The sequence below is a fragment of the Leishmania infantum genome, chromosome 22 (genome assembly GCF_000002875.2).
Source record: "Leishmania infantum JPCM5 genome chromosome 22".
NCBI lineage: Eukaryota > Euglenozoa > Kinetoplastea > Trypanosomatida > Trypanosomatidae > Leishmania > Leishmania infantum.
Window position 1 is genome coordinate 361,797 of NC_009406.2, and position 22,770 is coordinate 384,566.

Genomic DNA, 22,770 nt, shown 5'->3' on the forward strand with positions numbered 1-22,770 from the left:
GCTTGGTGCTCCTTCGGTGCCGACTATTACGCCGTCCTTGGCAGCGCTAGCGGCAACAGCGCCCGATTCGGCTGCCGCGGCGTCGGCGGCCGCATTAGTGTCGCCATCGTTCAAGGTCTTCACCACATCTGCGGCGGCCATGCTGTCATCGATGGCGGAGGCTGGCGGGTTGGCGGACCCAGTAGAGGGCGCTGGTGGTACCGCCGCCTGCTCCGTAGCTGGTGCCCCGGTTGCCGCCGCTGCTGCAGCATCCGCCGCGACTTCCTTTATGCCGGCACGGCCGCCTGCCATCAACCCTCACTCCAAGGTTGAAATCCAGTTTACGCTGCCGACCACACAGGAGCGCGTTGACGCAGACGAGTGTGACGCGTTCGGCTTCGAGGAAGAGTCGGAAGATGACTATGCCGCCGACATCCTTACGCAAGTCTTGATGACGATCAAGGACGTCGACCGCAATAATGATCCGGAGGAGGCGGATCTGGAGCTGCGTGGAAAGGAGTGGTACACCTTCATCCTCGACAGCGGCGACGCCCGCCAGGCAGCAGCGGCTCTAAAGGCGAAGATGTCGCAGCTGACGGACAACGAACTGCGTGTGATGCTGAACGGCTTGGCCAGCGCTATCATCTATCACAACACCTGGGCCGCTGTCTTGCACTTGGGGATCCAAGAGAAGGCCACGCTGCGCCATCTGGTCCTGCGCATTGTCCTGAAGATGCTCGTCGCGCACCGCTGTATGCCGTGCGAGGCAGAGAAGTACGTGGCAGTTCTGGTAAAGATGCTCATCGTAGGCTGGGTAAGCATGAAGGGAACTCTCGACACCGTCGAGCTGTGCCTGCAGCACGATGAGCTTATCCATATCGGGCTGCGCATCGTTGAGCACAGTTTCCATAAGTCGCGAAGAGTCTTAGAACTTCGCGCCGCCTTAGCGACTCGGCCGCGTCTTGCGCGGCGCCTCGCGGAGCTGTACGCCACGGAGCCACGGTTTGAAGTGGATGTCGCGCTTGTCACACGCTGGTGGCGCGGGACACCGCCGACAATCTACTGCTCCGTGCCGATGGAGAACTCCCAAGGGGATTCGCTGTCGAACCCCGTGACGTGCATGGCGTACTTCGGCGTCCGTGATGAGGTGGTGACAGGTGACATGAGCGGCGCAGTCACTCTTTGGGGCCCGCCGGGGTCGTCCCGTCAGCCGTCGGCCAAGAACCCGTTAGGGCTCCCGCACGTGAGCGTTCGCCCCCGTGGCGTCGTGCCGCTGCCGATGAACTGCGTCCCTGTCGCGATGGCTGGCCAGCGCTTGGATGGGCAATACCTTGCCATCGCCGGCATGCCGTTCAAGTCGCGCAAGCCGTACTCGAAGTACTGTGGGCGACCGGCCGTTAGGCCGTCCTCGACTTCGGCTGCTGCCACCGCGATGGCGGCCGCCGATGGTGCGGTGGACGGAGCGTGCGTGGCAGGGGATGCGGCGAGCATGGCGGCAGGGGCGGCGGTTGGCACAGGCAGCGCCGGCGCCATCATCGTCATCACATGCAACGAGAACTCGATCCGGTGGAACAAGGGCGAGATCGTCATGCGGCCGCCAGGAATTGCCCTGACCGCGATCACGGCGTTCCGAAACTCCATCGTTGTCGTCGGCGAGAGCGCTGTCAGCGCCGCTGCCGCTGGTGGGCCCGGTGCGGCGGGTGTGTTGAGCGGCAACGCCAGCGCCCCTCACAGACTCAGCTTTGTCGATGTCATGAGCGGCAGCGTCATGCGCCAACTTCCCAAGGCGCATGACGACTACATCACCGCGCTGACAGTGCTCGAGGAGAGCAGCTACGTTCTTCTCTCCGGCGGCCGCGATGCCGCGGTGAAGATGTGGGACCCGCGCTCGCGCGAGGACACCCCTGTCGTAAACACAGCGCTCTGCACCGGCGCGCTCCACCACGAGACCACCATCTCTTCGATCCACACGACCCGCTACAACATCATCACAACTGACGTCTACGGTGCCATGGTCGTGTGGGACCTCCGCAACATGGCGGCGCCCTACAAGCGGCATCAATTCGCGTACCCTATCGCAGAGGCTACGCTCATTCAACAGAATCGTGCTGCACTCGCGACGACGCGCGGTATCATGACGGTCTCGCTTGACACGCTTGGGCCACAGGACCTGTACTACGATAAGGGCATCTGCACCCGTCTGCTGGCGAACGACGCCGGCAACCTCCTCTTCGTAGCGCGGGAGGGCGAGCTGGACGTGTTTGCCGTGTCGAACTTCTAACCCTGCAGAGAAAAGGAGGGTATCATCTTGGAGGTGGCGATTGAAACGGACGACAAGAAGTGAGGGTGGATGGAGGGTGGGGGGTGGCAGGAAGCGTCGCCGATGAGGCGCGCATGTGTAGGTGATCACCGTCCTCCGCCATATAAGGCACCCATGTCACGTGATGCGGTGCTCGCTAGAAAGAGAGAGACACACCATGCGGCGCGCACGGAAGGTGGCAGAGGTGCGGGGGCGACGCTTTACCGGTGGTCTGTTCCTTTTTGTTTTGCGTGCGTGTGCGCCTGCTTGCCCGAATGTCCTCTGCTGTGTGCACGTTGACTGCATGTATACATGCGTGTGTTTGTGTGGTGGTTGCATGCAAGGCGCATCTGCCCCCCCCCTTCTTCATGCTCTCCTCTTTTATACCCTCACCTTGTGTTGTTCTTCATAACTGTTGTGGTGAAGCGTGTGAGTGCTTTTGGTGTGCTTGTGGGTTCGTAATGGCGCTGCCGAAAGCTAACTCGACAACTAGAAGCGGAGAGCTGAAGCAAGGAGCGCACTGTTCTTCCCCCTGCCTTTGCACCCCACTGTAACTCTCCCTCCCTCGCGGCTCCGCGCGCACTAGAGACGGTCGGAGCACAGCGGGCCAAGGTACAACTTGTGTCGGAGCCCGTGGTCAGCTGCTGCGCCTTCTGTATCTACCTCCTCGCAGCCTCTGCTCGCGAAGAACAGCGTGCAATGGGGGAGAGTGAGGGCAGTCGCGCAATGCGCGAGGTGAGCTGCAAGGCATGGCTCTTGTCCCCACCTCTCCTTCTAAGTGTCTGCCTGTGTGTCTGTGTGCTCGTTGCCCACATCTCCTATTGCCTCCGTCTCCCTCTCCCTCTCCCTCCCTCTCTTAACTGCATGTCTGTTGACGTACATGCTCTGCGTTTGCCTGCCCCTCATGCAATGCCACAACAAAGTATTAGTCGGCTGGGCTAACTCCGGTTCTTCTACTGCTGCCTTCCTCGCGCAGCAGCAGCAGCAGCAGCAGCAGCCTCTCCCTCCTTCACCTTTGCTTTTCTTGTGGGGTGGATCAGCCGCTAGGGTCCCTCTCGGTGCTTGCGCCTGTGTGTGGAATGTACCGCGCTAGATCCTGCGGCGTCGTGGCGACGTCAGCGGCAGTCCCGCGTGTCCTTACCGCTCTCGACACGGTGGCCCGTAGCTACACACCCATCTACGCTCCTGACCCGGCCACTGATCACCTCGGCGCCCTCCGCAGCGCCGACGAATGCCGAACCTTGTGGGCTCCGCACATTCCTGTGCCGTCGCTGACACGCGCCATCGAGCTCTGGCTGCGCTTCGGTAATGACCCGGTCGTCCACACCGCTGCCTCTCCTGCATCAGCGGAGCGGGCGGAAGGGGATGCGGCGCCGTCGTCGACATCGCCCTTCGCCTATGTAGAGGACTACATGGGGTCGAACATGGTCACCGGTGCACCAGAACACGTCAAAGAGAGCGCTGAACTCTGGTCCGAGTACTTCGAAACGAAGTACGTGCGACGTATGCGCCAGTCGCGGCGCACGTCGAAGCAGTACGTGGGCGTGCTTGGCGCGGACGGCAGAGGTCGCGGCGCGGGCGAGAGCGGCGGCGGCAGCCCGTCCTCGTCGCTCGCCAGCGTGCTCCTCGACGAAGCGGATCACCCGAATACGAAGTGGGAAGCCGACACGTTCTTCTGCGAGGTTGCCTACCTCAGCGAACGTCACCTCAAGACGAGAGTAACGAACCACCTGCAGCTCGAAAAGCTGCTCTGGGGCGGCACCGCAAAGCCGGATGCGTTTGTGCAGTTTTTCGAGGCCTTTCAGCAGCAGACTATCACCCGCATCCCCCTTCCCGTTCCGTCCATCTGGGTGTACGAGAGCACAGAGGCGAAGAAGAAGTGGGCGGAACGCTACCTGCCAGCCTGCAGCGCCGCGCACGAGTTCTTCCAGGAGAAGCTGCGTCCCCACGCCGCCGACGCACCTGCACAGGCGAAGCTACTGGCTGACATCGCGGCCGCTTACCACCAGGTGCACGCCATCCTGCTGGAGCGCCGCGCGCGCCAGGTCCAAGCAGGCGTGTACCCGAGTACGTGGACAGGTCGCGGCGCAGCTGCCACAGCGACGGAAGAGGCCTGGGCGGCGAACGAGGTGGAGAAGGAGCAGCGCCGCATGGACGAGGGCATCTACGACCCCGAGGATCTCCTCGACACCACCGCCGAGTGGGCCGCCGAGCACGCGAAGATCCAGGCCATACTTGAGCAACCTCTCACGAGCACCGGCAGTAATGGCGAGACGTCGTACGGCTTCTCCCTGCAGGACTTCTGGCTGCACACGGAGCGCAGAGAGGCGCTGGAGACGGTGCATGTGCTGGAGTCCGAATCCCTCGCCCGCGTCGCGGCCGCCGCACGCCGTCGACTCTACAGCGAAACGCCGTTACCTGACGTCTTCGCAGGGTTGGAGGAGAGTGTGGCGAAGGCACGCCTCGATCTGCGTGCGGCGGTGCTGAAGCCTCACTTCAATGGTGTGTGGTGTCGCATGCATTACGTCAAGTTCGGCGCTGCCTCGCTTGTGCAGCACACCCACACGGCGAGCCGGCAGCTGTTGTTCCACTACGCCGCCTCGACGCAGGTGGTGGCGGCTACAGCGGAGATGTACTACTCCACGAAGCCCTTGAGCAGTCAGCTGGACTACGCGTCGCCGTACACCTTCCGCCGCTCTTTGGCGCGGCACTGCTCTCACTATGGAGTGGAAATGGCGCACGCGGCGCAGCAGCCGCTGCTGCTCAGCGCCGCCCACCTCGCCAAGGCAGAGGGGGTCATAGGCCGTGTAGTTCGGCAGGCAGCCGCCCCGTTCGGCGCCCGTCGCCGGGCGCGGTACAGCGCAGCCCAGCTGAATAATCAACGTCTGCTGAACCCTGTCAAATCCGTGCAAGTGACGGCGCCGGCGCCGGAGCTGCTCGCTGCCGGTGCTGACCTGCTCACCATCTTGCGGGAGGAGAAGACACCCAAGGCAAAGGCAGCTGGGGAGGCTCTCAAGGTGTGGCCGCTGGGCTCACGGCAGACAGTCTCATACGACTGGACGTCCCCGGCGCTCGACAAGCTGCGCCTCCTGCGCCTCACGGACGGCCCCCTCACCGCCGAGCAGGCGGCGCAGCGAGACCAGCTGCGGCAGGCGGGGCGACTCGAGATTTCGCTGTGGCGACGGTGCACCGCCGAGGAGCGCCAAAAAGTGCGCGCGCGGATGCAGAAGGAGGCGATCGATGTGCAGGCGCTCGTCTCCGAGACGCCGGCCCTCCAGGAGGTGTCAGCGTACGCCTCGCACCTCTACCGAAAACTCACTCGTGAGCAGGAGCAGGAGCAATCGCACAGCGACGCCGCGTCGACGCCGCAGGCGTGGGACGAGGCCAGCGGAGAATGGGTCTTTGCCGTCATGCTTGACGATAACGTGCCGCTCTCCGAGACGCAATCGACGGAGGTATTTCTCCCGTACGTCGACGCAGCGGGCCGGCGCCTGCCGAACGGCGAATACCGTGTGGTCGTCCGCGCCGTGGACCGTGAGCTGAACCCGACCGAGCACCCGACACTCATGAGCGATGCCGCCTCCTCCCCCTTCTCCGTTGTCGATGCACTCCCGCAGCTCTATGCGCAGTACACACAGCATCAGCAGCCCGCCGACAAGGCCACGGGGGCGCCGACAGAGGCGCCGCTCGAGGGCGACATGGCGGGCAAGGATTTGATGCCGTTCTGCGCTTTCCTTCGTGAGGCTGGCCTGCACATCTCGCTCAGCGCCGAGTTCGCCATGGGCCAGTCCTTGGATAAGCAGGGTAATGTCTCGGTGGCAGAGGTGGCAGCGGCGCTGAGAGGCACAGAGTACCACCGCAGTCAGTGTGAGCACGGCATCACCGACGCCCAGCGCACCATTGAGCCGCAGTGCCGTCTGCACTGGTCTCTCTATCACCCAGGAGCGACGGAGCAGGAGTGGGCAGCGGCGCGGCGTCGTGTGCTGCGGCGTGCCATGGCGGAGGAACGCGACTGGTGGCTGCCCGACCCTATGCTGGAGGTGACGGATGTGCGAACCGACAGCGCCGGTGCAGCGTCCTTCTCCTTTGGCGCCTACCCTGCCGTTGCACGGTACGGCACGGAGCTGTGCACGGTTCTGCCTGCGCATGGCTCGAATCACATGGAGTACGCTGTTTTGCCTCCGCCCCCTGGCGTCAAGGCCACGGCGCGTGGCACCGGCGCGCAGGTGCATGCGGAGTGCACCGTGGACGGAACCGGTGCCCTCGCGTCGTTGCATTACGGCGCACCCATCAGCGCGGCGGACGTCACGGTCGAAGACGCGTTGAAGGCAGCCATGGAGGCAATACAAGTGGCGCAGATGCGGCACAACACACTGTCGATGGTGAAGCTGTGCGCGTTCGAGAAGCAGGCTCAGACGATGCTGTTCTGCGGCATTCAAGGCTTCGAGTTTGGTGGCAAGCACGGCCGCACATATGCGTACGCGTTGGATAAGGCAAAGCGCGAGATGGCGGCGACGGCCGAGGCTGGCCAAGTTGCCTCGCTCCAGGCCGCCGACGCCGAGAAGCTGCGGCTGTCAGATCAGGAGCAGACGTCGGCTGCAGTGGATCGCTTCGCATCACAGACCAACCCTGAGCAGCGCCTGACCCGCTTCGTGCCGCGCTCGACCATGAGCGGCTACAGCATGGAGGATGTAGGCCCCGAACGGACATCCACATGGGGCCTGTAGTGGAGCATGCCATCACTTCTCTGGGCGGACGCGTGAGGAAGGGAGAGGAGGGGAGTTGATGGCGCATGTCATTTGATTCCTAACGTTTGGCGGCCTCTGCCGGCGCGTCGATGCGATGCGCTGTGCATGAAGATAGCGCTGTTCGTGGCCGAGCTTCAGGCCGCTCCCTTAATTCCTGTTGTTGTAGTTTGATCGCGCGCGACACCATCGCCTGTGTGCTGTCATGAATGAGAGTGGGGGTGCGCGGGTCTTGTGCAGGAGCGCGTTACCGGCGTCACCGTCGCTCTCCGTGTCGCAGGAACATTTTCCTTAGTGGTTGGCGCTGGCTGAATCCGCGGTCGCAGAAGTTTGGTTGGCGTTGTCTCTGTCCCCCGCCTTCGCCCCCCATACTGTCTTCTCCCTTGTCTGACGTTCTCTGCGTGCACGCAGTTGTGGGGGGGAGGCGTCTTCCCCCCTCCCTCCCTCCCCCGAGCGCTACTCGGGCACGCGCACACACGCGAACACTCATCACCTGCGCATACCTGCTCACGGGCATACCTAGAGAGAGAGAGAGGGGGGACGGACTCACTTCCGTGTTCGTCATTGTCACTCTCACACCTAAACACGCACAACATCAAAGCAGCGGTGGCGCGGCTTCCCTTGCACCCGATAGGGGAAGAGGCGCACGGCACCGTCGATGGCGCTCACATTCTGGCCATCCGCTCGCACGCGCTTATAGGCTGTTTTCCATGCGGCTGTGCGCATCGGCTCCTCCCCCACTCCACCGCACCCCACCCCTCCGATAGCGATGTTCTCTTTTACGAGCTCATGCGTGGGTGCATGCACGCACATCCGCAAATCACCACTTTCGCCAGCATTCTCCCGTGCTACCCCACCCCACTCCCGCAACCCGTGAGCATGATTGTGCCCGTGTGTTTGTGTATGTATGCGCCTCTTCACGTTCATGATCGACTTGGTGACGGCAAAATCACAGCGCAGCCTCACACCAGATCGGCACGCGATACCGCATTGCATCATAGACACAACACGCGCACACAAACGCAAGCGCTGCAGAAAAAAAGAAGTGGGGAAGGCACACCAAGTCGGAGTGATGCGCACGCGTACAGCGGCTGCATCGCAATACCCTTGACACACTCCCAACCCTTCCCCCTTCAAACCTCGTGCAACGTATCGCATCAGGCAAGCGTCGACGCTGTACCCAACCAACACGCACTCTCCCCACCGCCATACACGCATACATACTTCCATAGAAGGTGTTAGGCGGTCAACTTCATACCAGCCTAAAGCAAGGCAACTCTGCCGGCATCCTAATCAGCAGCAAAGACGGCAGCCCCCTCCCTCCACCGCGGCGGCAGCGCCGTCATCACCTGCGGAAAATGCCATCCTTGCAGGAGTACTGGCAGAGCGGCTTCCGCGGGCTGCACATCGAGGAATGTATCAGCAACGTGTTTGCCGACTTCGCCCCCTACGCCAGTGCTGACCAGCAGCGCATTGTCGTCTCCCGCCAGACGCCGGCTCCTGGCAGACCAGTAGCGTGGAGCAGCGACGCAGCAGCGGTCGCCGCCGTTGTGGGCACCCCTATCAGCCCGACGTCGCACGTCGCGTCCTCGTCGTCTGTCATCGTTGAGGAGAACGGGGACTTCACGGTGCAGATGCGCCACCCGCACGCTGGCTCGCTGGCATTCTCCACGACGGGCCACATGCAGATGGAAGCGGCCGTGCGTGTTGACATACCGGTACGTTCATCCACGTCGGGCCGAACTGGCCCCACCACGGGTACAGAAAGGGCCGTGGCTGAGATGACTGCGCTGTCGGCCTTGTCTCCGACGAGAGAGTCGGTCTACGGAGCCATCGGACAACGCCGCGCGGATGGCAGCACTGATACGGCTACGAGCGCGGCCGCTAAAACAGCGGCGGCGGCGGTGGTCACGCACCCCGTGGCGAAACCAGCGCCGTCGTACCTGCGTTTCAGCGACTTTACCAGGCCTCTCACGATGGCTGCAAGCGAGGCCACGGCTGACAGCACCAACACTGCTGGTGCACCAGCACCGTGGGGGCAACTAGAGCTTGACATGTCTCTCCCGAACTGGTCTGCCAGCCGACAGAGCATCGGGGCCCGCGCTGGACCTGCTGCGCTGAGAGTGAATCGTGCCCTGTCTGCCGTGGCCGCTTCGGCCGCCAGGTCACCCACGAACTCCACCTCGCTCTCCGAGGACGACGTGGCCGGCACTGCTGGCGGCGGCGCGGGTCACCGGTATCAGTACACACTCGACGCCGCCGTTTGCGTGCCGTTTGGCGGCAGCGGCGCTGATGCATCGAGAGCGGCGAGGCGGATGCTTGACGGCAAGCCGGTCGTAGTGCTGCCAACAGCGCCGTGGGCACTGACGTGCGGCATGCAGCTCCCTCTCGCGCTGGGCGACACCCTCGTCGGCATCTCACTGCAGAACGACCGTGCGTCGTCCGTGACGACGCCGCTCCCTGGCGTGGAGTGGATCATGACGGCTCCTGCTGCAACCCCGTCGGACGCCTCCTCTTTGCCAGTCGATCCGCTGGTGTCCGCCGCCGACGAGGCGCGCTACGCCGCGTGTGTACCCTCTCTTTTGTATCCGAGTCACAGTATCAGCAGCAGCGGCTCTGGCGACGCCGCCTCGCCTTCCAGCGCCGCAGCGACACCGGCGTACGTGGCCATCCCATCGATCACAGTTCGCCTCTTGCTCGTGCAGACGCTGGCCAGCCATACCCTTGTGCGCCGCGACGCATCGGATCTGTCCGCCTCGCAGCTGGACATGAGCGGGAGTGGATATGGCGCCAGCACCAATGGCTCCCGTATCGCCTCCTCGTACGACTGGCGTCAGCTTCCCACGTTGTTGGGCGTCAATGTCGGCTTCGACCGCGATCGATTACGCATGAGCGCCGCATCGATCCTGCACAATGGTGAGATCGACCTGGAGGCGGCGGCGGTGCTCGACGTGACACCGTGGATGCCACGAATGCCAACCTTGCTCAAGCTGGGGTACAACAACGCCGGACGACTAGCAGCGGGCATCACGTCGCTCTTCTACGAAACGGTGACGGCCACGCTGGGGATGCACATGGCACGTGGAGAGCAGGCGAGGTTTGGCATTGAGGTCAGCTTCTAGAGGCAGACGCGACCACAAACTTGCACCGCTCTCCTGGTGCTTTACTGATGTCCTTCTTGGCGGAGCACGTCGAAGGATGCAGCATGCGTATACACTGGCTCACATTGGACGGGAGCGAAGCAGCGGCGTAACTCTCTACTTCTCTCTCCCCCTCCCACGATGCTAACTTGTTCGTTCTTTTCTTATTCTCATCTGTTCACGCGTGCACGCGTTTGTATGTGCGAGGGCTCAGCAGAAAGAGGTGGGGCAAGAGAATGCGTTCGTGTGGTTTTCATCTGCCCAACCCTTCCCGCACCAACCGCACTGCAGATGACGCGCACGTCTGATGAGCGATTTCACGCTTTACGCTCTCGGTCTTGACGTTTTGTGTTGTTTCTCCTCCGGTTTTCGGTTTGCACAGCGTGCTGTCCGCTGGCGATGCCGAATACACACTGTCCTCCTCTCGCCCTGTACGTGCGTCGGTGTGTGGGTCATTTCACGGACTCCCGAGGAGCGACGCCACTCGCGCCTTCTCCCTACGCCAGGCACGTCGTGTGTCTGTGCGCCTCTTCACTTGCGCGTGCCTAAGCGGCGGTGGGGGAGGGGGGTTCGGAGCGGCATCACTGTGTGCTCCGACTGGACTAAGCTGTAAGCTGCCCAGTGGCGCGCGCTGCTGCCGGCGATGGTCGGTTTTCGTTTCCAGATTGTGTCTCGGTGTGTATTCCTTTGCTCGCCGGTCGTCGCAGTCGGTTGTCGTGTCATCGTCAGCCTCCTCCATCATAGAGCAGCCGTGTCGTATCCAAGCAACTCTCACCCATGCCCCAAGCATGCGTGGTCAACGTGATGCCGTCCCCCGCGCGGGTCTCTTTTCCTCGTGTCTGTGTGGGGTAGCCCATAACATGCCAGCGCCGCCGCCGTTTTCCTTCCTCCACGCTCATCGCCAACAGCTGTCTGTCTCTCGTGTGGGTACACCAGCACAGAGGTGCGATAGCCTCGCACGTGCCGTCGTGGTTCTTGCGCTGAGATCGCAGACAGCACTGCCCGTTGAGCAACGTGCGGAAGAGGAGAGGGGCAAGGAAAGTGCGTGGCTTGCGGGCCTGTACGTGCCCGTGTGCATGCGTGAAAGGAGGGGAGGGGCGGTCTCTCGCTCAGCAGGGTAGTACGTCGTCCTCCGCCAGCGCGAGACAGCGGCACGAACGCTGAGAAACCGAGGCGCGCCCACGCAGGCGCAACGGTGTCGCCACTTGCGCAGCGCAGAAAGAGAAAAAGAGCATACGCATCCTGCACCCTGTCTCCCACCCTCCCCCCCCCGGCACTTTCAGAAGAAGTATGCGCGGGCCGTGACGCTGGCAAAGGCGCCGGCCTCCGCACTGCTCCGTCCACCCCCTCTTCCCCTCTTTTTCTACGGATGCACCTTTAGTACTATCGTTTCTCCTCTCTCTGCCCATCGGTGCCTTTTGTGCTCTTCTCCGCCCTCCGGGCTGAGTCCACTGGACCTCTCCCCTTCTTGCAAACCCACCGCCTGATGTGAGCTGCGGCGCGCTGCTGTTTTCTGCTGTCGTCGTTGTGCATGCATGCCAAGGGCCTGCAAGTCACAAACTTGCACGCGCGCAGACCGAAAAAAAGAGAGGAAGAAACACGTAGTTCACGCACAGCTCTGCTCCGTCGCAGACTCCTCCCCACAGCATCCGCGCGCGCCAGGGCAGCAAAACCCTATGCGCCGCCTCAGACCAGCGTCCTCTTGACCTTCTCCTCGCTTGTGCCTTCCGACTCCACTGGTCGTTATATACGGGACAGCCGTGCAGGCAGCAGGGGCCGTTGCTTCGCCGCCACTGCTGCTGTTCTCTTTGTGCGCCGCATCACACCACCACTGCGACTACTTTGGGCTCCATCGGTGCGTGGCCATTGGTGCGTCGGTGATACCGCGGCCGCCGCAATCGTGGGCGTCGTCGTCTTGCATGGCTTGCTCCTGTGTTTAAGACCTCAATCGTATCTGACCGCCTTTGCGTGCGTGCCGTTTTACGAGCGAGGGGACTTTGTGCGTGCGCGTTGGTGGCTTTGCCGGCGCCCATCCTCGCCCTTCCTCCCGCCGTGTGTGTGTGTGTGTGTGTGTGTGCATATGTATGTGTGTGTGCTCGCTTCCTCTCCCTTCCCCCTCTCGCACACTCCTCACATTACCATCTCCCGTCACGCCGCAGGGCCGAGCCGCTGTCTGGTTGCCGTTTTCTCTGCTCACTGATGTCGTTCGAAGGCGGCTGCGCAGATGGCTGCGGAACGAAGTCGTTACCGACACCGCCGTCCGCGCCAGCGAAGCCATGGACCATGTCCGTCACATCGCCGTGGTCGGCCGTCGCTGCGGTCAAGGTTGGGGCCTCCTCAAAGATACTGCTGCTCGCGCAGATGCTGCTCTGTGTGATGGGCATCAACCTGTGTTTTGGTTGGTGGTCTATCAAGCAGGAGCGCGCCATCACAAAACCCTACTTCATAGCTGACAGTGCCTTTGCTGCCTCGATGGCTGCTACTGCAGCGTCAACTCACGACGCGCGTCGTGCCGCGGCGGTGGCGGCAGCGAAGTCGAATGCCCCGCCTGGCAAGCCGCACGCCGTCTACCTGTCCACGGTGTACGGCATCAGTCTGACGCAAACGCTGGCAGGGGCCATCGTGAGCGCAGTGCTCGTGGGAATGAATAGTCTCCTGCGCCGTTCGATGCGGAGCTACCAGCAGCGATCCGGCCGCCAGCGTGGCGCTAAGGCGAACGCATCGAACGCACTGGATCAGAATCAGTGCACCATGTTGAGTCGGCGAGACGTGCAGGAGATGTTGGCCATGGGCTTCTCCAACATCTTCGGCACGTCGCTCGGCTACGCCGCCATGCGCCGCATCTCCTACCCCGTCGCGCTGACCGCAAAGATGGGCAAGATGCTTCCTGTCATGTTTGTTGGCTTTGTGTGGTACCGCGCGCGTTACCCGGCCAAGAAAATTGCGTCGTGCCTGCTCATCACCGGCGGCGTCATCGCCTTCTTTTTGCTGGAGCGTCGCATCACCAGCTCCGCCAACGCATCCTCTGCCGCCACCACCACCACCACCGGCGGCGGCGGCGCGGCATCATCCTCGTCATCTCTCTTCGGCATGGCGCTGCTCCTGCTCAATCTGCTCATGGACGGCTACACGAACTCGACCCAGGATATCCTCGTCAAGCGGCACCGGTGGAATGGGGTGTCGCTTATGATGCGGACGAACCTTGTCTCGGTCTTGTGTGCCCTATCGCTTCTCTTTGTACTGGAATTGGGGGAACAGCCTTGGAGCTGGCTGGCGTCGTTCTCGCACCACACCGTGACTTCGGCGATGCGCAGCCTCCCCATGTCGAACGGCGCACTTGGTCGCGCACTCGGGGCTTGGCTGGAGCGCGCTAGCGAAGTCTCGGCCACGTCAGCCGTTCCGTTCCGCGACCTCTCCCGTTTTATCGCCTTCCTCGCGCACTGCCCGGAGGCGCGCCACGACGTGTTCCTTATGAGTCTCTTGAGCGCACTTGGGCAGCTGTTCATCTTCCACACAATCACCGTCTTTGGAACGCTGGCGCTGACCGCGATGACGCTGCTGCGCAAGATCGGCAGTGTTATCCTCTCCATTGTGGTACACGGGCACACTGTGCACAGCGCGCAGTGGGCCTCGCTCGGCGCTGTCTTCATCGGGGTCGTTCTCGAGGGCTACATCAACATTCAAGAAGCCTCGCTCAGGCAGGGGCAAGCGACCACGAAGCGTGCGGCACCGCAGAAGGCTGCAGCGACTGCGAGTCCATCGTCGTCTAGCAGTGCTGTGCCCGTCAACGGCACGCCGGCCCCCGGATACGCGAGTTTCAGTGCAAAGAAGAGCAACGCATCTGAAGATTCAGCAGCGACAGCGCTGGCGAAAGCGCGGGTGCTCCGCGCCATCGCCGCCACAACCGCTGCACCCGCCTCGTCGCCACCAAAAGCAAAGAAGACGCAGTAGAGGCAACCGAGACGCACGAGGAAAGAGCGGAGCCGGAGAGTTCAACGGTAGCCACTGGCGAGGGGGAGGTGATCCAGCGTAGGCGGCGCGACTACTCTGGCTTTGCGCCTTGCAAGACTTGTCTTCCGCATCTCCGTGAGACAGGACATGCGCCGCGCCGCGGTAGAGCTTGCATGGGCTGTAGTGCGCCGTCTTTTCCGCCCCTCCGTCCTCCTCCCCCATGCATGTGTATCCTGGTGGAAAGGCTTCATGAACCGTAGTTTCGCTGTCGTCTCACAGCGTGCATCATCGACGTCCCACGCAGGCCCCCCCCCTCCCGCCTCAAAGCGGCGCGGGTGTTGTGGAGGCAGCGTGGGTGCCGGCGAAGAGGATGAGGAGGAGGCTACTGCGTCTGCTGTGCTTGGCCCTCCCTCATACAATACCTACCGCACAGCTTCCGCGTGTTTAGGTCCGTCTCTTATTCTTTTCGCTCTCTCTCACACACGCAGTGGAATGGTCTGTGGGCTGCGATGTCGCGTCCCCTCCGCCACCCTCCCCCCGCACCTTCATCGCATCGCGTTACATTGCTCCTCTTTTCGTGTCACTGCTCTTGGCGGTGAAGGCGTTGCGGTAAGGGGATCTCCCCTCTCTTCCCTTTAGTTTATATATATGTATACTCGTGTGCGTGCGTGTGTGTGTGTGTGTGGCATGGGCGTGTGTCCGCCTACGTGCTTGCGCTGTATTCGTCGGTGCAACATCATCATCGTCGATTGCGATCAGATTGTGGAGAGTTGGGGTGTGTGGAGGGGGGGGTAAGACACACGAAGAGGCCGAAAGCAGCGCCTTCTGTTAATGTGCGTGCCTGCGAGTGAGACGCTGATGAAAGTGTTGCCGAGTCGGCCGGTGGAAAACGGAGATAGGACAGGGGCTTGGGAAAGTTGAAGGGAAAGGGAGTGGCGGGTGCACACCGAGGACGGCTGCGTGCCTCCGGCTCTTCCCCCTCCCTACCTAGCAGCACCGTTACTGTACACAAAACTCACGCACGCCTCCCTCTCTCCCTTCATCTCACCTCTCTCTCACACGCTTCCATTTCTTAATCCAGCCCCTGTCAGTCTTGTGCGCGCATGTGTGTGTGTGTGTAATGCTGTTCACATAGCGACGGCTGAGCCTGGACTGTGTGCACGCACGGGAGAAACCCCTCTTGACGGCTCATACAGCCCCCGAACAGTCTCTCTCTCCTCGTCGCGCTCGATTCTTGCACAGACACGTCAGGCCGTTTTTCTCGTCGCGCCCCTTCTCCTCCACCCTCCTTGGCCGGTGCGGAGTTGATGCCACGGGATGGAGGGAGGAGAGGAAGGGGTCACTCTGGTGAGGGTAACCGGTTCTCAGAGGAAGTCGAGAGAGAGCAGAGAGGCGAGGAAGGAGCCTAGGGGCATGCGAAACAGAGAGGGAGCTCACGCACGTGCGATCAGCAGGCGCATGCGCGATGCGCGACATGCCTGTGTCTATGGTGTGTCATTCCGTCCCACATTGGGGAGTGCAATCCACTCATAAGTATGATTGGCTTCTCACTGAAGCATGAAGCTTCTGCTGCGCTGCATCTCTCCCCCTCGGCACTTTCGTCCGTCTTATCTTCATCACCCCTGACTAGCAACTCTGCTGCTGCCGCCGCTTCTGCTATCTGTATTCTTCACATTCTTCTGCTTGTTGCGGTCACCTCCGCTGTTATGTGCACCGTGGGCACTGCCCCTGACAGATCACCACCACCACGTCCCCCTGCCCCAATGACCTTGTGCCCGCATTCCTGACGTCCTTGCCCCTCACACGCACACGCGCACCACCCCACCCCGCCACCTACCTCCAGCGCAGAGAGAGAACGAGCATACAAGCACGCGCACGTGCTCCGCATCTGCGAGTATCTGCACCAACGTCCTCTTGCTCTCACACCCACTCCCTTCGGGCGCGTGCGGTGGCGCATGTGTTGTGCTCCTACTCGTCATTAGCAGCACCCGACTCACCGACGCGCGAGGCGGTGCAGCGACAAGCGTTAGAAGAAGACCGGCGCCGAGAAACAGCTCCGACAGAGGCCCCCAGATACGCGCCATCCATAGCAGCTGACGATGGAGAACTTGATGTGGCTGCGGTAGGCGCCCCCTCTGAAGTCTCTGACCTCAGCGATAGCACTCACCGCATCTCCACCCCCGACGGCGCTGCAGCGCTGGCCTCCGTAAGCGCGTCGTCTGCGCTGTTAACGTCTCTGTCGCCGCCCAGCCACACAGCTCCCCTAGGCACGTCAGCGCGACCTCACATGCCTCTCATGCGCACGGCCACAATGGAAACCTCGTCGCGCCTGTCCCCTCCTCCGTGCCACCACACCGCCGAAAGTCTCAGCAAAGAGCACCTCCGCCCTCCGCCGCCGGAGTCCGAGTCGTATGTTAGCATCAGACCCCCCCCACAACCACCTGGCGCCAGTGGGGCGCGTCTCTTTGAGCATATGCCATCGCCATCGCCGCCGCCGCCGCTGCTGCCCCCCCCCCCTGCATTCGCTGACAGGCTCGACGCACCTGTGTTCTCCTCGATGCATGTGAGTGCGCCGTGGTCAACAGCCGCGCTGATCACCGGAGGCGGTTTCTCCGCCGTCGCCGCCAGTGGTAAGCACACATGCGCTTACGAACACCCTTCCTGGCAGCCGCGGCTGCACTAGCAGCGGCGATTCTTTTTTGGCCCGGGAGGGGCCAGCGACGCCTGGAGTACGCACCCTGTACAGGCTCTCGGCATCGGCGGTAGTTGTAATGATCTGCCCTATTCGTACACCAAGCCAAACATGACTCCCGCCGACGCCGAGACGCCACCCGCGATGCTCTCTGTCAGCGGCAGCTATCATAATGCTCCCCTTAGCCAAGTCAACGGAACAAGCTCACTGTTGGGTGACATTCCATCACCGGCAGTGCTGACCTGCGTCGTCGTCTTTTCCGGTGACGAGCAGGAAGTGTTCTGGCGCCGTGCATGCCTCCGCGTGACGTGCGTACCCGTGACCAACACATCGGGACGGCACCGCGAGGCAGCAGCAGAAGCATCACGCATCGCGGAACCATCTATAAGCCTCGACGAGATCAGAGACGGCGCCTGCAGCATCAGTTGTAGCAACAGCGACAGGACGGGCTGCGCCAGTGGAAAGAAACTTAATGAGTTCGTGTGGCGCTGGCTCGACACACTCGGCATGACTGACGCCGTTGAAGACGTCCTCTCCCCCGGCGCGGGTCGCCTGTCGGTTGTGTGGACGGCAGGTGTCATGTACGAGCAAGACAGTAGAGGAGGGGCTCTAGCGATGACGCACAGAAGTCGTCGGCAGCAGGAGCGCGGCTGGCGAGGCTGCTCGGTGTCAGAGATGGTGGTGAAAGCCGCGACAGCGTCGTCCCTGGTGCACCGTGCGAGGTTGTCTTTGACGGAATGCGTCTTCTACTGGACTGAGTCGTGGTCACTGCGCACGCGAGGGCTCGTGGCGGATGGTGAGCAACCGGAGGCGAGGCGCGAAAAGGAAGACGAGGTGCGCCATGATTGCCGTCCTCTCTTGCCCGTCGAAGAGGAAAAGAGGGGAATAGAAAGGGGGCCCCTCTTCCTCTCCTTCGCCCTTAAGCGGGGCGCCACTCATGGCGCAGCCACAGGCTCGCACACATACCGCACTTCATGAGCAAGCGCAGAGACGCTCACCGCAAAGAAGCAGCAGATGTCCTGTAGCAGGGCCTGCATAGGAAGCACCCACCGAAGAACATGGTGCTCTTCGGCGTCCCACCGGCACCCTCACCCCCCCCTCCTCCCCGTTGCGGCAACTCTTCCTGCCCCTAATGCACGTGTGCGTGGATGTGCGCATGCGTTTGCGTCAACGGGGCCGTGTGCCCCCTTCGGTCTTTAAGCGGTTATCCCTCACTTCCTTGCTATCTGACACCTTCTTTTCGCCACGACTTTGATCACACATGCGCACGCGCGCACACATCTTTCCCAAAAACGGATGTGCGAGGCTGCGATCCAAAAAGGAAGCCGTACGTTGCGTGAGAGGAGACATGCACGGGTGCACGCGCCTTCTGCCCATCCCGCCCGCATTCAACCCACTCTGCCGCAGCTGCAGCGCTCTATACAAATCTGTTGCTGCACTAGACTTGAGCAAACAACCTTTCTCCTCGAGGCCTGCACATCCATACACGCACGGAGAGCGCACCATACGCCAAAATTCTCCAACGTCACCAGCGATACAGCGACGGCAATGCAGGCCAACAAGTATCTGCATCCCACGGATGACGAGGTCGATGCGCGCGACATTGCGGCTCTCTTAGCGGAGCTGAAGGATGTCGGCGGCGCCGTCACGGGTAGCAGCGACGCCGCGAACGCGCGTCCGTACAGTGAGGCCTCGGTGCGCCGCGGTGTTGTTGGCGGGACGAGTGGGCTCAAGGATCCGCAGCGCAGTGCCCATGCGGCACCTAGCCTGCAGCACCGTGTCAGCGCCGGCGAGGGAGGCGCAAGTAGCAGCACAACGCCACACCATCGTCTAAGTGTCGCGAGCCGCCCGGGAAATCGTCCAAGCTCAACTGCCGCCGCATCGAGATCGCTAGCCCCCATCAGCTTTTCCACGTACAGCGCAGCCGATACAGAGCTCACAGATGCGCAGCTTAGCTCGCAACGCCTGTTCGCCACACCGCTTGGCGTGCGACTGAAACCCCTGGGCGACAGCAACGACGCAGCCGCCCCTGCCGCGTTGCCACCACTGCTGTCTTCGTCACCGCGAAAGGCCGCCCTGCCTGCATCTCCCTCCCGTGCCAACGCCGCTGCGGATGCGGGGGCGCCGGACCCGCCGCTGACGTCTCAGTCACCTCTCCCTCCACTGCCCAGCCTAGGAGCTCGCGGCTTGCGAGCTGGCGGCAGCAGTGCTAAGGGGGTCGGCGAGAATCTGGGCGAAGGGGCCCCCTCGTCCGTTCTCGCTGATGTGCTTCCATGGCCCACGTCAAGCGATGCGTCCGCCGGCGGCAATGAGAACCGGTTGTCGAAGGCCGTCCCTGCCGCTTCTGCTGATGCTGCCGTTGCCACAGCGGTGTCGTCGATGCCCGAGGAACCGCGCGAGGTGAACTTTCTGCCGATCATGTGTGCGCGATATCTCCGCCCGGTCGGGCTCACACCAACCGCGCGGTTGGGCCACACCCTCACCCCTGTCACGCCTGACACGATGCTTCTCTTCGGCGGCCTCGATCTCCATGGCGAGGAGACGACGTCGCTCATGGCCTTCAGCACGACCACCATTTCGTGGGAGCCTCTCTATACCTTGTCAGAGGCCCCGGTGGCGCGCCACAGTCACGCCGCCTGCGCCTATGATGGGCGGTACCTCGTCATCAGCGGTGGCGTCGCGCAGCACGGCGGCGCAGTGCTGAACGACATGCACGTTTACGATCTGCATACACACCATTGGCGGTGTGTGTGGGACGGGCAGCGGGACGGGTTGGCGGAGAACCGCAACGAACCCGGGCCGCGCTTCGGGCATACGATGGTGCTGCAGGACGATCGGCTTTACCTGTACGGAGGCAAAACAACGAGCGAGTCACGCCAGCGCACACGGCGCGGCTCCGGCACCGGGAGCGCGGTAGCCGGGACGACGGCAGCTGCGACACTTGCGAACGGCTCCGACGTGTATGTATTCTCGCTGAGCAGCTACCGGTGGCGACGGCGAGTGCGGGCAGCGAAGGAGCACCGCCCTTCTCCTCCTGGGCAGGCGGCGGCAGCTCCGAGCACAGAGAAGCCAGGCGAAGACGCAAATGCGGAGGGTCAGCAGACGGTGCGCACCCGCCCTGCCACGCGCGCCTACCACGCTGCGTGCATCAGGGGTAACACCATGTACATTAACGGCGGCTCAGGGGCGTCGGGGGTGCTCACCGATACGTGGTCAGTGCAGCTGCACACGGGAGAGTGGCACTGCGTGCACCGAGGCGGCACCGCCGACGCCGTTCCACGCGAGAAGCACGCCATCTTTGTGTGCGGTGAGGCACTGTTGCTCGTCGGCGGCTGCAGCGGTGGTAGTTTGAACGAGCGCATGGCCGGCAAGTTCACGCATTTTGCCGTGGTGCTGCCGCTGGTCGGCAACGCGGCCGGCGCACCGTGTTGGATTCCGGTGGCGATGGGCAACATGTCCATTGTGCAGCCGCACAAGAAGAGCTTTGCGGCTGCGCTGACGGGCGGCTTCGTCTACGTTTTCGGCGGTGTGTGTGGGGCGGAGCCGGCAACGAACTCGATGGTGCGCTTCCTGGCTGCTGATGGCTACGTCTCGGAGAACGATCAGGCCGCGGTGGCCACCAGCGGCGGCGACGGAGGTGCTCAGCGGCTCCGACTGAAGCTTCAGCAGTTGCGGGAACAGCGACGAGGCACACCGTTTGACTGCTACGTGTATGCTGGCACGTACGGCAGCGCAGATGTGGCGTCTGCCGTTGCGCAGCTGCAAGCTCCATGGGCTGCAGGGGCGGCCAGAGAGGACGGTGGGCTGCAGCAACAGCAGCAGCAGATGAAGACTGGGGAGGAGGATGTGCCGATAGCTGGTCTGCACCGCGCCATTCTGCATCAGCGTGCGCCGCTCCTCCACAAGCAGCTCGAGGGTTGTCGCTCGGAGCTGTACAGCGGCGGAAGTAGTGCTGCCTTGTCCACCGCCAGAGCACCAGGACAGCAGCAGCAGCAGAACCGCACTTCGTCAGGCAGGGGCCGCGATGAGGTGGACGCGCTTTTGCAGCAGGTTTCCGAGAGACAGCGTGGCGGGGGCGCAAGGGCAGTCGACCCATCGTCTGTCGGCAAGGACAGCACTGCACCGGCAGGCGCCTCGGCTGGCGGGGCAGGCGGTTTGCCCATATACTTCACGAACGGCACGCCGCGCGTCCCTGGCTTGGCACAGCCGCTCACGGCCGATGCCCTGCAGTGTCTCGTCGACTACGTCTACTGGGGTGGCCTGAAGGCCAAGTACCGCGTGCTGCTGGAGGAGAAGGACGAGGACGGTGGCGACGGTGCCGAGGCGAATAGTAACCGTCCTGCTGCGAGCGCCAGTGCGAGCAGCTTCACGATCGAGTACCGAGCGCGTCTGGTGCGGACGCTGGAGATCGTTAAGGCAGCCGGTGAGGCCTACGAGCTAGCTCCCCTGGTCGCTCTCTGCGCTAGTCTACTGGCGGGTGATCGGGAGCAGGTGCGGCTGGCACGGCAGCGGAGCACCGAGCAGTTGCGCAGCGACATGGCCGCGCTTCTCAGCGCGCCCTCCATTGGTGCCAACACTACTATGCTTGTCGTGGACCCGCATACGCAGGCGCAATCCGTGCATGTGCTGCATGCCTGCATCTTACTGGCTGCTAGCGATCTCTTCACTGAACTGCTGCGGCCGCTCTACCGCGCCGTAAGCGGCGGGCCCGCGAGCGGTGGCACGTTGTCCAACCGTGTCGGCCCACTGGCAGCGAAACTGAGCACGGCAGTCGCCGCCTCGCCGTTTGCGCTCCTCACGAGCTCGTCGAAGAGGACTGTACTGATCGGGCCAGTGCCCTTGCCGCTCTTGGCTGTGCAGCCCATCCTGCGCTACCTCTACACACAGCAGCTTCAGGCGCCGTCCGAGACCGCGTTCGAGGTGATGCTCGGCGCGCATCAGCTTGGCCTCACAGAGCTGCAGGCACTCTGCGAGGCCGCCGTGGCTCGAGAGGTGGTGAACTACCAGACCTGCTGCTCCCTCTACCACCTGGCGCGCAAGTACCAGGCATCGCTGCTCGAGGAAATCGCGCTCTTGACGGCCGTTTCGGGCTTCGCGACGGTGCGCAACACCTCTGCCTACCAGCTGTTGTCCGATGAAGAGAAGCAGAACATCGACGCCGTGGCAACGGAGCTGGGCTCGTCGACTTGGGTGCCGCCGCCGCAGCCAATGACGGAGATGAAGTCGAGGGCCATCTACAACTTCCGCTGGGACGCCTCAGCGCCGTCGACACTGTAGCGGCGGTGTGCGCCGGCGCGCGTGCGCATGAGCATGAAAGGAGGAGGCGAGGTATGTGGTTGTTGGCCATGGCCCGGATTGCCGCGTCCCCGTGCGCGCGGTTAAGTTGGTGTTCCTCTCCGCCCTCTTGTTCTTGTTCTGTGCCCTCCACAGTGCCGTCTCACTCTCGCACAGGAGGTGGTGATGGTGGTGGATGGGGTTGGGTGGAAATAGTTTTGATCTCCCTGTTATGCCCACCTCGCCGCCGCCGCCGCCCCCAAACCTGACTCACCGGCACTGGCTTGACTTGCACGGGGGCCGTGAAGTGAGCTCATGGGCTCATCTTCGGCCTCCTTCCCCGCCTGCCCGCCCACACACACACTCTTCCGTTGTTGTTTAGGTATTTTTTTCTGGTACTTGCTGCTGTCTTCTCCTCGCTTCTTTGCCCTTTGCTGGTGCACCCCCACACCCCTCTTCCCTGTATCCGTCGCCGGTGCTTGTCTCTTATCCGTTGTTCGCCTCCCCTGCTCGAGCGTCGAAGGAGGGAGGGAGGGGGAACCCCTTGTGTCTTCTTGTGCTTGTGATGTCCTCGAGAGGGAGAAGATGCTCTTTACATGTGTCTCAAGGTGGCGGTGCTGGGGTTAGGTTCTCCGCTCCTCTCCTCCCCACGCTTTTGCCATCATCCCTCTCCCCCCTCCCCGCCTGCCT

The 22,770-nt window shown here is 62.7% G+C and overlaps 5 protein-coding genes and 1 pseudogene across 6 annotated transcripts; all 6 read left to right on the forward strand.

The window, feature by feature from the left end:
- Positions 1-139: 139 nt before the first annotated feature.
- LINJ_22_0800 (conserved hypothetical protein) lies at positions 140-2,260 on the forward strand (the record flags this gene model as incomplete). Its single annotated transcript, XM_001465575.2, has 1 exon — positions 140-2,260. The coding sequence occupies one exon, from the start codon at positions 140-142 to the stop codon at positions 2,258-2,260; it is 2,121 nt and encodes a 706-aa protein (XP_001465612.2).
- Positions 2,261-3,357: 1,097 nt separating this feature from the next.
- LINJ_22_0810 (conserved hypothetical protein) lies at positions 3,358-7,005 on the forward strand (the record flags this gene model as incomplete). Its single annotated transcript, XM_001465576.1, has 1 exon — positions 3,358-7,005. The coding sequence occupies one exon, from the start codon at positions 3,358-3,360 to the stop codon at positions 7,003-7,005; it is 3,648 nt and encodes a 1,215-aa protein (XP_001465613.1).
- Positions 7,006-8,381: 1,376 nt separating this feature from the next.
- Positions 8,382-10,145, forward strand: LINJ_22_0820 (conserved hypothetical protein; the record flags this gene model as incomplete). The annotated part of the gene is made up of 1 exon (XM_001465577.1): positions 8,382-10,145. The coding sequence occupies one exon, from the start codon at positions 8,382-8,384 to the stop codon at positions 10,143-10,145; it is 1,764 nt and encodes a 587-aa protein (XP_001465614.1).
- Positions 10,146-12,362: 2,217 nt separating this feature from the next.
- On the forward strand, positions 12,363-14,114 carry LINJ_22_0830 (conserved hypothetical protein; the record flags this gene model as incomplete). Its single annotated transcript, XM_001465578.1, has 1 exon — positions 12,363-14,114. The coding sequence occupies one exon, from the start codon at positions 12,363-12,365 to the stop codon at positions 14,112-14,114; it is 1,752 nt and encodes a 583-aa protein (XP_001465615.1).
- A 2,287-nt stretch (positions 14,115-16,401) lies between these two features.
- On the forward strand, positions 16,402-17,784 carry LINJ_22_0840 (annotated as a pseudogene). Its single transcript has one exon. A coding segment is annotated over exon 1 (1,383 nt).
- Positions 17,785-18,102: 318 nt separating this feature from the next.
- On the forward strand, positions 18,103-22,083 carry LINJ_22_0850 (conserved hypothetical protein; the record flags this gene model as incomplete). The annotated part of the gene is made up of 1 exon (XM_001465579.1): positions 18,103-22,083. The coding sequence occupies one exon, from the start codon at positions 18,103-18,105 to the stop codon at positions 22,081-22,083; it is 3,981 nt and encodes a 1,326-aa protein (XP_001465616.1).
- Positions 22,084-22,770: the final 687 nt, after the last annotated feature.